Here is a 13,875-nt window from a genome sequence, read left to right as displayed (position 1 = left end):
CTGCGGTGCCACAGCACCCAGTGGCTGCTTCCCTCCTCCTGCAACCCGGGTCGATCCAGGCTTTCCCCAGCCCACAGCTGTGTCGCAGCCACATCAGCCAGTGCTGCCCGTCTCCGTGGGAGCACAGAGTGCAGGGATGTGTGACAGAGGTGACAACGGAGGGGGACAGCGCCCTTGCAGGCTGTCCCAAAAGCCCTATGGGGGACTCTGGGGGTTTCCCTCGGTGGCGCCCCCCTGTGCAGGGAGCTGCTGGCTCGGGGCTCAGCTGTGGCCGCGGGCAGGAGCTGCCTGGGCCCGTGGGGGTTCGGTTTGGCAGCGGCGGGGCCGCGTGTGACGCAGCGGCATTAACCTCGATTCTGTGCCACCGCTCCGCACAGGGGATTAAGGGGCAGCCAGGCCTCTGTGGGGAGGCTGCCCGGCGGCTGTTGCTGGGTCAAAACATGAAGGGGTTTCATCTCCCGTGCCCATTGTGGCCGCTGGCTTCCCTGCCCACTGCTGCCCGGGAGCCCTGGGGCTGCAGGGCAGGATGTGGCCCCGGCTGGTCTGTGCGGGGTCCTGGTGGGCTGTGGGTGCTGCTGCTGCTCCTCGGGTCGCTCTCAGTCGGGTCTGTGAATTACTGCTTTTTTGGGGGGCTGTGCTTTGCTACTGGCAGCATTTGGTGGTGTGGGGGCTGCTCTGTCCCATGGCGCCAGGGGCTCGGGGACTGGCTGTTCCCTGGGGAGGGAGCTGCTGGCATGGAGGTCTGGTGAGGGATCTGCTTGCCTGGGCAGCCACGGGAGGCCAGGCTGGGGAGTCTGTGGGTGCCACACTGATGGGAAGCAATGCTGGCTGTAGCAGCTCCTCCGGGATCCCGCTCCCCAGGGCCCTGGCAGAGATGACCTCGCTGATTGAGTCACCAGTGTACTCCTGATGGCTTCACCCAGGCTGATGGTTGTCTGACCTCATGGGTCTGAGATGTGAGGAAGGGACGTGCCCAGCCTGGCAGCCCCTGCCCCACCACAGCATCCCAGTGTTTGGGGCCCTGGGGAGCCACCATAAAGATTTCGAGCCCTTTCAGCTCCTCACCTTGGACCTCTGCCTGGGTCTGTCACAGTGCCAAGACCTGGAGGTGTCTTGAGGACAAAATTCCAGGATATGGCCTCATCACCTTAAGTCCGGAGCTGTCCCGTGGACAAGACAAGCAGTAGGAGAGGGGGTCAGCACCAGCCGGATCTCCCCAAGACACACAAAGTGCTGCAGGACTGCCAGGATGTTCATCGTCTGTTCCTCCACATCCCAAGGCCTTGTCCTACAAGTAAACACCTTAAGATAATTCAGGAAACCAGGATGATGGCACATCCCTGTGGCAACAAACAGAGGGTGTTTCACCTCACCATGACTGAGCGTGGCACCGCAGTGGGCATGGATACCACCATGGCTGAGACACAGGAGGGAGCAGCCTGGAGGCGTGACCTGGCTGAGATGTTTCCCCAGGCACAGGCTGGTGTTTGAAGCCATCTGACCTTCCAAAGAGGAGCTGACAGCTCATCCTGCACAGTGCTGCCTCGGGGGCTGTTCCCCAGGGCTCCCAGCCCAGGAGTTCCCCGTTGACCTGGGATGTCCCTGCGTCCTGCTGGAGCAAGGCAGCTCCCTTCGGAGGAGAAGGAGATGGTGCTGGGAGCTGGGACAGGGTGTTTGCCAGCACTGTGTGGTCAGGAGCTGCCTCTGGCTCTGTGGGTGGATGCTCCCATCCATCCTCCCACACCTGGAGACGCGGCTTTGCTTAAACTGGGGAGGGGCAGCGTTGGGTGCTGCTGCTGCTGCTGCTGCACGGGGTGCTGGCCAGGAGGGTTAGAGAACACCAGGGCCAGGCCACAGTCAGTGCCCCAGAGGGGCACAGGGACCTGCCCCAGCTGCAAGGGGGCTCAGGCCCATGGTCCCAGCAGAACTAGCCCAAATTCGGGCCCTGCTGGCTGCTGTGGGATGGTTCTGCCCATGCAGGGGGAAGGGGCTGTGGGGAAGTGACGTGCTCAGGGTAAGGTCTGCGGCACTGGCGGCAGCCAACCTGGCTTTCATTAAAGCTTTCTTCAGAGCTCTGCTAAAGCCCTTCCAGATGTGAGCTGCCAGGGCCATCAGAGCTGGAGGGACCCAAGGGATGGGGATGGGAAAGGGGAAGGATGTGGTGGCTGCAGTTTAAATTGCATTGCGGAGCAGGGAGGCTCCTGAGCTGGCTGGGGGACACAGGGGCTTCACTGCAGTGAGTGGGACAGGGATGGATGAAAGTCCCTGGGACAGGTGGCATTGGCCGTGGTGGCTGCATGGCAGCACCGTGGGGGATGCAGTGCTGGGGGGGAACACAGAGGAGCTGGAGCAGCAGCACCTGGGTTGGCTGTGGTCTGGCTGCAGTCTTGTGATCTCAGTGTCCAGACCTGCTGCACGGTCCCATGGGAGCCCAGGGCAGCTGCAGCCTTCCTTTTCCTGCTCTCCAGCAGCCGCAGGGCTGGCACGGAGGAAGCAGCGTGGCACTCTCCGGGCTCTTGCATGTGCTGGGCTGGAGCATCAGGGAGGGCTCCGTGTCAGGAGCCATTCCTGGGCTGTGCTGGAGACAGCAGCATTTCTGTCTTGCTGGGGACTACAATTTTCCCATGGCTGAGGAGCTGCTCGGGCTCACTGTGACACAGGGCTGGGCATGTGGCAATGCCACCGTGCTGGGTCTGTGCCAAGAGCCAGGGCAGCTCGAGCCTGTCCGTGGGACTGTGGGGTCTTGGTGTGCAAGAAGGGACATGAGGGACCCCAGAGTGCCCCCCATCATGACATGCAGTGACTTTATGGGCAGGGGAACAGCAGCTCCGTGGCTGGAGCAGCAGCTCTGGACATCTTTACACTCGCCCAGAGCATCTCCTGACCCAGCAGCTGCAGGAAACTCCCGTGTCCTTGCGGAGTGACCCCGCGTGCCTGGTGCAAGTGTGGGCTGGCAGCTGCATGTCCCCAGCCCTGGGAGCCCCCACCAGCTCCCACATCCCCTCCCCTTCCCCAAGGGGACATTAGTGCCTGGCTGCCCGCCCCGTGCATTACACGGATCAATGGGGCCGGATCGATACCGCCAGCTGGGGACCAAAAAGCCTCAAAAGGCAACTGCACCCGCCTCTGCCCAGCCCTGGAGCCCGGAACCCACCACGGCACGTGCCGGGGCCTTGGGAATGCCAGCACCTCACCGCGGCACCCGGGCGCCGGGGCAGCGTCACCGAGTCCCCCGCTAGCCCCAAAGCCAGAAATAGCAGAGCCTGTCATTCCCAGGGGTTATAAATAGCCTTGGCTATGGGGAGATGTTGTTTTTCTGCATGGAAAACGCTGCCCTAGTTCTGTTTCATCAATCTGCCGCCAGAAATAGTCCTAATTTCTTGGAAGTTTCTTGCTTCTCGGGTGTGGGTCAAAGCACTGCCTTGCAGGGGCTCTGGGGAGAGGGCAGGACAGGGGGGCTGAGCCCATCTGGCTTCAGGGCACAGCCAGAGTGACCCCAGACCCCAAAGGGGAACGAACCTCTCCATCCTCGGGTCATGAGCAGCACATTGCCCAGGAAAAGCATGTCCTGTGCCCTACACCATCTGCAGATCAGGGGCTTTGGGGGCCACCAGGTTGGGATGACAGCGGGGCTGGCATGGGGCTGTGTCCCCACAGAAATCACAGACCATCTCTCCCCACAGCTGGACCCACAGGCCGTGCAGACAAAAAACTGGCACATGGACGTGATTGAGATGAATGGGGTAAGCAGGGCCGGGGGACCCACAGCCCCTCGCTGTGAAGGCAGCCCCTTCTTGCCTTCAGGCCAGCCAGGACTCACCCCCTGTCTCCCACAGATCAAGGTGGAGTTCTCCATGAAGTTCACAAGCAGGGACATGAGCCTGAAGAGGACCCCATCCAAAAAGCAGACTGGTGTCTTCGGGGTCAAGATCAGCGTTGTGACAAAGTAAGCGCAGGGCTGTGGGGGCTGATGTGCTCTGTGGGTGTGGGGTTGCACTGAGTCCCCTTGCTCCCGCCAACACCGGGGAGCTTGGCCTTTGCTGGGGACCTGCCCATTCCCTTCACCATCCCCATCCTTCCCACCTGCATGCCCATCCTGCTGCTGGCCCGGGGTTTGCAGGGCTGGGCTGGCTGCCGCGGGTTCCCCTGGGAATCTTTGCTGAGGGCTCCTCTCCCCGAGCCAGGCGCGAGCGCTCCAAGGTGCCTTACATCGTGCGCCAGTGCATCGAGGAGGTGGAAAAGAGGGGCATCGAGGAGGTCGGCATCTACAGGATCTCTGGAGTCGCCACTGACATCCAGGCGTTGAAAGCTGTCTTTGATGCGAGTGAGTGATCCTGGGGGAGCTTGATGTTCCCATGGGAGGGTTCACAGGCACCGAGACCCCCCAGCCCTCTGCAAGGCCAGGGTTTGGTTATTGCACTGCACAGATGAGCTGCTGTGTCCAGGGAGGGGCTGGGGGTGAGGAGGGACAGAAACACCCAGAGATCCCAGCCCTGTTTGTGCCTCGATGGCTCTGAGCTGCCGCCGCTCCTGGCTGGCTCCTGGGAGACACTGAGTCAGGGAAATGTTGCAAATGCATTTGCAAATCGTTCCACGTCCTGTTGCCCAGCCAGGCGGGAACCACTCGGCTTTTCCCAGCCTCAGCCTGGCTAATGGGGCTGTGATCCCAGCAGTGCTGTCCCTGCCCTCCAGCTGGCAGCCTGTCTGGATAACTGCAGTGACACAGAGGGTAGAGACCCAGAGGGGAAGGAGGGCAGGAGGCTTCACATGTGGGTGCTCTCTGGACAGATAACAAGGACATCCTGGTGATGCTGAGTGACATGGACATCAATGCCATCGCTGGCACGCTGAAGCTGTACTTCCGTGAGCTGCCCGAGCCCCTCCTCACTGACAGACTCTACCCCGCCTTCATGGAGGGAATAGGTAAGGACTTGGGGATGGGGAAGGCGTTGATGCACAAACTTTGTTTGGCATCGCCTGCTCTGGGATGGGAGACTCCCAAGGGTCCTTCCCAGCTCAGCCCACTCGGTCCTGGCTGTTCTTGCCAGCTCCAGGCCAGCTCAGAGCTCGTGGTGCTGCTCCCCAGTGCTCACACACTGGCTGCCAGGAGATATCTGGCCATGGTGGGTCCTGCTGCTGCACCAGATCCTGCCCTGAGCCCTCTCTCTCCTTGCCTCCAGCCCTCTCGGATCCTGCTGCCAAGGAGAACTGCATGATGCACCTTCTCCGCTCGCTGCCTGACCCCAACCTCATCACCTTCCTCTTCCTGCTGGAGCACTTGAAAAGGTAATGGCTCAGGGGCTGCCTGGGGTGGTTGGGAGGTGCAGGATGGGTCTGTCTCACTGCTTTGCTGTGGGGATGGGACATGAATGGAGTTAGAGCTGCTGTTTGATTCCTGTGGTGCCTGCACAGCTGCAGGCTGATCCCAGACTGGAGGCAGATGGTGCTGTGCTGGTGCAGAGCAGGGCTGTGGGCAGCAGCCAGGGCCAGCAACAGCAGCTCGGTGTTGGGCAGGCACAGAGGGGTCCTTTCCCAGGCATTCCAAGAGGGTACAGCTCCAGGTGTGTCCCACTTGCCCTGTCTCCCTGGGCTCTGGCACATTCCCCAGGGTCCTACCAGGCTGCAGCTTGTTCAGACCCTTCAACTGATGTTGGTGTTGGCTTTCCACATCTCCTCTCCTTGGGCCCTGTGGGATGCTGGGGGGATCCTGGAGCCATTCTGCCCCTCCAGAGTAGCCCCTGGTGTCCCAGGACCACTGGCCATGGTACCAGGAGGGTCTGTGCCGTGCCTGGCCAGTGATCCGGGTCAGCTCTGCAGGGAGCACACGACCTCTGGAAACATGGAACTCTTGGCTGCTGCAGCCTGCGTGCAGCTGGTTGGATGAGCTCTGCAGGGAGCAGCTGGCCTCGGCACAGGATGGGAATCAACTGGGAGCTGTGCAGTGTCCCCCTTAGCAGGAAAACAGCTCTGTGTCCCTCCCCACCAGCCCAGCAGTAGCCCTTGCAAAACAAGGTGCAACAATGCCTGTCACTTGTCAGCAGCGGGTGGCCAAGAACCAAGGATAGTCAGCTCTGTGGACGTGTCCCAGAGCTGCAGGTGACACCCCGTGTCACCTGTCCCAGAGTGAGTGCAGCAGTGTGTGGTTTGACAGGCTTTGTCTTGGCCCACATGAGGCACATCTGAACCTGGGGACTCATGGACTGGGGCTCTCTGGGGGGCCCAAAACCCATGGAAGGCACAGGTCTGTGGGAGGGCAGCAGAGCAGCACACAGAGCCTGGCCAGAGCTTGGGACTGGGGCTCACAGCTCATGTTACTTGCATCATGAAACTTTTTTTTTTGTTCCTCTGGTTTGGCTAAAACCAAACAGAAAAAGTGATTGATGCTGGGGGATGGAGAAGGAAAAATCCATTTCCATCCTGAGAACCGGGCACAGCCAGTTCCCACATCTGCTCCCCTGGCCGGGGCTCAAGCGAGCAGCCTGTGCTGGGGAGCACAGCTGCCTCCTAACATGGCAATGTTGTGGTCCTGGTTCCCTCGGTGCTGGCAGGGCTCCCACAGGGTTGTTGGGGCAGGGAGCCTCGAGGGGAGTGGGTGCAGGGGGCACGGGCTGGTGCAGAGCTCCCCGTACCCTGCAGGCTCGGGAAGGGTGGAGGCCCTGCAGCTCAGAAGTGAGCGTCCAGTGGAGGCCGTGAAGGGGGCAGAGCTCCCTGCCCTGCACCTGGGTTTTCTGAGGGCTGCAAAGGGCAGTGGAAAGCTGGAGGTGCCGTGCTGCTGCTGGGAGAAGGGAGAGCAGCCCTTGCCCCCCACTTCACCCCATTGCTGCCCCGCTCTTGAACAGCGTTAGGGGCTGACACTGCCTTTCTCCCTGTACCCCACAGGGTGGCTGAAAAGGAGCCTATCAACAAAATGTCTCTCCACAATCTGGCCACGGTCTTTGGGCCAACACTGCTGAGACCCTCAGAGGGGGAGAGCAAGGCACACCTCACCTTGGCCTCTGACATCTGGTCCCACGATGTGATGGCTCAGGTAAGAGCTGGGTAATGGAGGGGTTCACCTGCCTGTCTGGGTAGATTTGTTACTCTTTGCTGGATGGGACAAGCTGGGAGGTGGCTTTACAAGCTGTTACTCCAGAAAGGGAAAGCTCTTTCTTTCCCTTTCTGGAGTAACACCCCCCATTTGCCTTCTACAGGTCCAGGTCCTTCTCTACTACCTGCAGCATCCTCCCATCTCCTTCACCGAGCTGAAACGCAACACACTTTACTTCTCCACGGACGTGTAGCCTGCAGGCAGAAGGCACCAGCTGCAAACACTCCAGCTCCCTGCTGGGGGACACGGACTGGATCACAGCCCCCCAGGGAGACCAGCCCAGACCCAGGACGGTGCCGCCTGCAGCTCCTGTACAATCGCGTTCCAGTGGCCCGGTCCCACCAGGTGCCAGGCCCTCTCTGTAAAGTAGTCGTGTCTTATGTCCCTTCTTGTGTTCAAGAATTGTTTTTATGTATATTTGCTCAACGGAAGAGGTAGTGACTGACAAGGGCTGTGGACACAGGCTTCCCCCTTGGCTAGTTTTCTCCTGGACTCCTTTCCACCCACTCACTCCTACCAGGCACCCCTCGCCTGAAGCCTGCAGTGCCCCACGAGTGCCTGTTTGCTGCCCAGCTCCCCTGCCCACGCCTGCATGTGCAGCACCGGCTCACTCCAAGGCCGGCAGCTCGTGGGCCGCCCTCCCCGGTGACGGTGACGACCAGCTCTGCTTTGGCTTCGCTGCCTGTGCAAACATTGGACCCTGTGCCTGGATCCTGCTCTGGCCCGAGCAAACCCGCGTCCACGAGAGCAGAGGAGCTGCTTCCTCCCTGCCATGGCTCTTCTGGGTGTTTTCAGGCCAGTCCCCTCTCCAGCCCCAGCCCTGTGCTTTGCCTGTGTGTGTGTGGCATGGCGGTTCCTCCCCTTGCTGGATTTCGCCTCCGAGTAGCGTTTTGGGGTAACCCCTCACACAAGGCTGGACCCAGAGGTGCTGTGCTGGTCCTGATCCACAGCAGGCTGAAGGGACGGCCAGCCAGGCAGGTCTGCTTCCATCACCATGGGCTGACCCCACATCTACTCTGGCACTGATGGGGTCCCAAATTTCCCCAGTTTGGAAATTTGGTGGGGAGGTCCCGGCTGTACAGTTCTCTCTGCCATGGTGAGGTACTCACACCCCTGCCAGTCCAGCACTGCCATGCACCCCGTGGCAGAGCCTGCCAGGGCACCAGCATCCCTGCCATGGCCATGGGGACAAGGAGGGGTTTTGTTCCTCCTTGGCCTTCTCTGCTGCACTGGGCACATGGCAGCACATGGCCCTGCCTCGGTGGCAGCCTGTCTGCCAGAGGCAAGTGCTCTGCAGCAGCTGGATGGTCACCCAGCCTGGGAACCAGCACAGAAGGATGGGAGGAGGAAAGCCTTCATGGCCCTCATGATTGAAGGCAGAAATGCTTCGTTCTGTCTTTCTCCCAAAGCGGTTGCTGCTGGATTAGCCGTGCCCGGCCAGCTCAGGTCTGTTTCTTAGTGGCTCCAGTCCTTGACCCCTCCCAAGCTGATGGCTGGATTTACCACGCCATGTCCCAAGGCAGGACAGGCTGCCCGAGTCCCCGGTTCCCCAGGCATCCCCCACACTCCCACGTAGGTGTTGGTACCTGTTGGGACACGAAACCTTTCGCTCTGTGAGCGGAGTCCGTGTTCTTGTGGGAACAGCCCCCCACCTCCCGAACTGCGTTGGCCCTGCACTCTCCTGTGCCAAACAGAGATGGATGAGAAGTGACCAAGCGTGTCCCTCACAGCAGCGTTGCCTTTACCCTCCCAACTATGGACTGTTCCAGGTAGAGCCCAGCCACCGATGCACCAGGTATGTCCTCAGCCACCTCCCTGGGGAAGGCAGCACCTGCCAGCCCTGCACCAGCAAAGCAACCAAGGAGGGGTGGTCTCAGTCCCCCTCCAAAGGGCTCACACTCCAGACCCTGCTCCTCTTGACTACCAGCTAAACAGAAGGGAAACAGCATTGCAGAAAATAACCAGGCGTCTGTCTTGGCCCTGGACCCAGTAAGGAGGCCGAGCTTTAGATCTGACTGCACAACAGACCCCTGTGTGTGTCTGATTTGTTACATGTGTCCAAGTCTCTGTCCACGACACTGTCATTCCAGATGGAGACTCTGTACAGCCAAATCTCCCCCCACGACGGTGGCTGGAGGCCCGGTCCCCACAGCCCAGCACAACAGGCTGTGGCTGACCCCATGACTGGCTTCTGCTTGTCCCTACAGGAAGGAAAAGAGGGGGGTGGACTCTTGCAGCTACAGGTAGAATAGAACTGTTAATTAATATTTGACTTTCAAAAGTTGTTAAGGATATATTTTTGTTTGTGTTCTGTTTCAATTTCTGTAGATTATAAACTTTAAATGGCTGTAAAACCTCGTGAGGAGAAAAAAAAATGTTAATAAAAATGCAAAGCCCCGATATTTGCACAAAAGAAGCCCTGTGGTGTTGCTGTTTGCACTAACTGATCACCTTGGCAGAACAGCTTCCTCTCTTTCTGTCGTGGAATTCTTGCTAGTTGCACTTCAAGCCAGTGGTATAAGCACAGGCGTTGTGCCAGGCAATCTTTGAAGAGACTTCTTATGGTTTGGGCTACATCCTTGCATTTTGGAGGAAAAAAACCTGGACTGTCTGGAGCCAGCCTGTTTAATCAGCCTAGAATTACTCAAGCTTAAAATTCAGCTGACTTGCACAGCTTCTGGCCTGAGGATACTGAACAGGCACAGCAAGGGACATCAGGAGATCTGGAAACCTCATCTGATAGATCACATGGTGCTGTCTCCCCACTTTTTTCCATGTGGGAATGGGAGCCAGCGTGCCTCCAAACTGACCACTGACCACCCTATCAGCCGAAACACACTGCTAGTACTGCTCTTCCAGGTAAACAAGGGCTGTCACTGTTCCGGGATGTCAAACTGGGAACGCAAAGGAGGGGAGGTGGGTGGGAGAACCCCTATTGGATGTGTGCACTGCATCTGAAATCCCACTGCCTCAAAGAGATGAGAGGGAGTGCTTGCCTTTATAGAATGGTTCAATGAAGGTTAAAAATGAGCCTCTGAGGTCTGAGAACAGAGCTTGGTTAGAAGAGCAGGAGGGCAGATAGGAACAGCGATCGAAGATGCAGCAGCTCCTTGAGCTAACAAACAGATGTGTTGATTTCAGCACCAATGTAGTGCATAAATAACACTTCACTTGCCCCTGTGTAACGCTGGGGCACTGTGGTGGCACAGGGACATGATGGGAAGCAGGCTGTGTGCTGAGTGAATGCCCAGTTATCTGTCAAACACTGGTTTATTTTCACAACTCTGCTTTCTAAGTCTCATATCAAACTGCTGGAACTAATGGGGTGAGCCTGGGGCAGTTAAAGCAGTAGCAGGATTTTTTGTACTCCCACAGTGAGGTTACATCAGGCTAGCCAAGTGGCTACAGAGAATTATACTTCAGCAACAACCTCTTTTTCCCTTAAAACTGTTTTGTTCATCTGCCAGTAACCACACAGCTCTAAGGCTAAGGATTCCTTTCTGCTTTTCCCTTTAAAACACGGTAAAGAAATCTGGCGCTCATCTCTGTACTTGAAATAAGACAAGTTGTACAGATGGTGGTTTGTCTTCAGATGGTATTTTAAGAAAAGCCTGGAACAAACTTATTTCTCCACAGGATCTTACCTCTCCCCAACAAAGTAGCAAGCTGCAAACTGGTGACTGTTAGAACACTTGCAGCACCTTCAAATATGTGGTAACCTAAATCGGTGCATTTCTCTTTGAAGATTGTCCTCCTGCCTTCTTTTGATGCCAGCAACAGACTTAATCAAAATCAGCCCCAAAGGATCGAAAGAGCTCAGAGCCCAGGCGTGTTTCCTGGAAACTGACAGTCAGCTGATCCGTCCTGGAGATGCTGCTCTGTGCCTGGCTCCATCCTCCCGTGCTCCCACAAGCCTGCCTGGAGCAGCTTGCCAGGGCTCGGAGCCAGATTGCTGTTAGTCATTCAGAAAGCGGCCAGTGCCGCTCCGCTCACACTGACCAGGACTCCAGAGGCAGTGGAAAGGTAAGCCTGATGGTTGTGCCGTGATGCAGGCTCTCAGCAGCAGCAGGGAATGTTGCTCCCGAGGGATCCGGCTGTTACCGGAGGTAGTAATCGACCGCAGCGGAGAAAGCGGCGAACCCTCCGCAGCCGATCACCCCGGCCTTCAACCCAGCTGCAAGGCAAGGGTGGGAAACAATGAGACAAAGTAGGAAATTAATTCTTTTTCCCACTAACTTGTGCTGGCTCAAAGAGCTCACACCAGCAGGAACCTGGCAGTGCCCTCCCAGGGAACTCTGGCACTGCCACTGCTTGATGTACAACCCTCGGCAGGGCCGGCAGGATTTGCTCTCTGGGTGCTGTGTCCTCAGCCTCACCCACGGGACAGAAGAGAACCCTCCAGTGGCCACTGCTGATTTCAGTGTGCTCTGATCTGAGCCCTACAAGTGGCTTGGTGGGACTAGGGAGGGATAGGAAGAGCAGCCACTGCTCTGACAACTCTAAGAGGATTAGGTCAAGGACAGACACAACTTAACAAGCTCAATTAGATGCACTTGCAAGAGCTTTCTTTTCTTTTATGCTCCATGGACAAGTTTTTTTCTTAAGGAGAGGTGAGAGAAATTTGATATTTCTGATGAGCAGAGCAGCTCTCTCCTACTTGGGGATTTTCCCAGATGCTGTTATCACTAAAGGAAAGTCCCCACTAGTGCTGCTGGACCAAAACCCTCGTGCTCCTTCTCTTTCACATGTAAGTAGAATTGTCTGTTTGAACTGATACATGAGAAAGGAGAAAAGCATTTTACACATGGTACAAAAGAAGAAAGTAGAGTTCTTTAGTCCTAATTTCAAAGGAGAGTAGCAGAGACAGTGAAATGGTAGAGCTAAGTAGACCTCTGCTAACACAAGAGCTTCTCAGTTGCTCTGTATTTTTGGCTCTCTCCCATGACACCACAGAAGAGTGTGGACAGCCACCACCATCTGATTTTTCTTTCAAGTGAATTTTGCTGATTTTCCTCCAATCTCACTGTCTTGTAGACCAACCCTTCCTTATCCACACTCATCCTTGGAGCTGACAGGAAAGCGAGGGTGCAGTTCTGCCAGTCTGAAGCGGGCTCTCACATTCACCACAACCCCATGCAAAGAGGTTTGCAGTGTGTGTTCCTCTAAGAACATTGTGTGCTCCATAACCAAATTCAAGGTTTATCACAGTTACCACAGAAACAGTTCCCAGCAGGCACCACCAACCTCTGAAGCCGATGGCTCCTCCCGTGATGCAGCCACTGATAACGCTGTTCTTCCAGTCTGACTTCCCACGATACTGTGGAATTGGAAATCAGAGTCAACAAGTAAACACGGAATAACCACTCAGTATCTGTGCTAACAGCAACGACCTTCTATCCCCTTCTCAGCTGAGGATGTTCTTCCCTCTGCTCTCAGCAGATGGCCCTGCACTCCCAAACTTGCAGGGCCAGGAGGAGAGGAAGGAGCAGGTAAGTGGGAGAGGTAAGACAAAACCATATGGTGCAATGCAGTGCTGTGGGAAGGATCCTCAGGTGAGCCAGCACAGCCCCCAGAACACAGCCCTGAGTTTAAAAGGGCAATAACTACATGAGAGCAGCCCTGAGCCCAGCCATGCAGCTGGTCCTTGGCCCAGGTGAGAGTCACAGCACCTGCTGACAAAGATGGACTATTTCCATAGCCAGGACACACTGGATTTTCACCAGTGCAGAGATCTCTTTGTTCTGCTCCATTGTGCAAGCAGATGCACTCTTCTTCTAGATGAGTTAAGAAGTAATTGTGACTTTCAATTAAAAGGCAGGACTCAAATTCATAACAGGGTAATTTTCCTATTTTAAAAAAGCAGATGATAGATTTACCACTGAGCTGCACAAGGTCATTTCTGGCTGTAGGGGACAGATGAAAACTGGCCTGTTACTCAAGAACTTTCATCAAACGATCCCTTTCTGCATGTGGAACTTTTGCCATGTTGCAACTCACAGTTTGACGTTTTACACAAGCACTTGTAGCTAGGGTTTTAAAAAGTAATGCCTCTGCTTGCCAATACATTCAAGACTTAAAGTGAAAAGGACTTTGCTATTGCAAAAGAGATCTTCATTCTGTCAGAGAACAGCAGCTCCGAAGACAGATCCCAAAGCTGAAAAGCTTTGCTGGCCAAAAAAGAACAAAGTAGCCTATTCCATTGCCCTATTGCAAAGGGGATATACGTACTTACTTGCATCTAGTAAAAGATTTTTAAAGAGTACATACAAGAAAACATTTCTTAATGGTTGAGAGGTTTCCACTCACCGACTCTACCACGCATTCTGTGCAGGAGAACATGGCACCCACGATGGCAAAGTTCTTGGCGTAGGAGATGCCTCGCTGCCCCATGTCCTTGAGCACCTCTTTAGCCGTGGGAGTGCGATAGGGATCCTTGGGATCAAACCCCACGTTGGTGTCAATACCAGCTGTGAAGATACCAAATGCACCTCCCAGAACAAATCCTGCAAAAGATAAACAATATGAAATGAACTTGGCTGGATTGGAGCAGCACATTCCCTGAGGGCAATGAAGCGGCTCTGCTCCCGTCCCGCTGCCTGTGAGCGCTGCACCGTGACAGGGGCAGGAATCGCTTGGTACTATGGACACTTGTGACAGCCTGTGCTGTGCTGAGGAAAGGCCATGAGCACCTGTGCCTCTCCAAGGAAGGCAGACAGAGATCGCTCCCTGGGACACGTCACAGGCACCGGAGGAGGCTTAGAAGGAAAATCAAACACGGGGGCTGCAGC

The 13,875-nt window shown here is 56.4% G+C and overlaps 2 protein-coding genes across 2 annotated transcripts in view; one reads left to right on the top strand and one right to left on the bottom strand.

Moving 5' to 3' along the window:
* ABR (active BCR-related) overlaps positions 1 to 9,503 on the top strand; it is a 21,786-nt gene extending 12,283 nt beyond the window's left edge. The window contains exons 16-22 of the mRNA XM_008631132.2: positions 3,684 to 3,743; positions 3,837 to 3,946; positions 4,185 to 4,324; positions 4,789 to 4,923; positions 5,181 to 5,286; positions 6,880 to 7,027; positions 7,191 to 9,503. Coding sequence (XP_008629354.2) covers positions 3,684 to 3,743; positions 3,837 to 3,946; positions 4,185 to 4,324; positions 4,789 to 4,923; positions 5,181 to 5,286; positions 6,880 to 7,027; positions 7,191 to 7,280 — 789 coding nt within the window. The 3' untranslated portion in view covers positions 7,281 to 9,503. The remainder of the gene's footprint in view (positions 1 to 3,683; positions 3,744 to 3,836; positions 3,947 to 4,184; positions 4,325 to 4,788; positions 4,924 to 5,180; positions 5,287 to 6,879; positions 7,028 to 7,190) is intronic.
* Positions 9,504 to 10,338: 835 nt separating this feature from the next.
* TIMM22 (translocase of inner mitochondrial membrane 22 homolog (yeast)) lies at positions 10,339 to 13,711 on the bottom strand. Its single transcript, XM_017731032.1, has 3 exons — positions 13,394 to 13,711; positions 12,332 to 12,404; positions 10,339 to 11,261 (listed from the first exon to the last, which is right to left on the bottom strand). Exons 1-3 carry the CDS (start codon positions 13,640 to 13,642, stop codon positions 11,185 to 11,187), a joined length of 399 nt encoding a protein of 132 aa, XP_017586521.1. The 5' UTR covers positions 13,643 to 13,711; the 3' UTR covers positions 10,339 to 11,184.
* Between the last annotated feature and the right edge of the window lie 164 nt (positions 13,712 to 13,875).

This window comes from Corvus brachyrhynchos, unplaced genomic scaffold (assembly GCF_000691975.1).
Source record: "Corvus brachyrhynchos isolate BGI_N302 unplaced genomic scaffold, ASM69197v1 scaffold283, whole genome shotgun sequence".
NCBI classification, from domain to species: domain Eukaryota; kingdom Metazoa; phylum Chordata; class Aves; order Passeriformes; family Corvidae; genus Corvus; species Corvus brachyrhynchos.
This window is presented reverse-complemented; position numbering and strand designations above follow the sequence as displayed.

Excerpts from the sequence above, each read along its gene's own strand:
- TIMM22 (XM_017731032.1), bottom strand. The coding sequence starts at position 13,642 with ATGTGCTGCTCCAATCCAGCCAAGTTCATTTCATATTGTTTATCTTTT. Across the intron at positions 12,405-13,393 it reads CAGAATGCGTGGTAGAGTCG|TATCGTGGGAAGTCAGACTG; the intron begins GTGAGTGGAAAC and ends CCAATTCCACAG. Across the intron at positions 11,262-12,331 it reads AGGAGCCATCGGCTTCAGAG|CTGGGTTGAAGGCCGGGGTG; the intron begins GTTGGTGGTGCC and ends CTTGCCTTGCAG.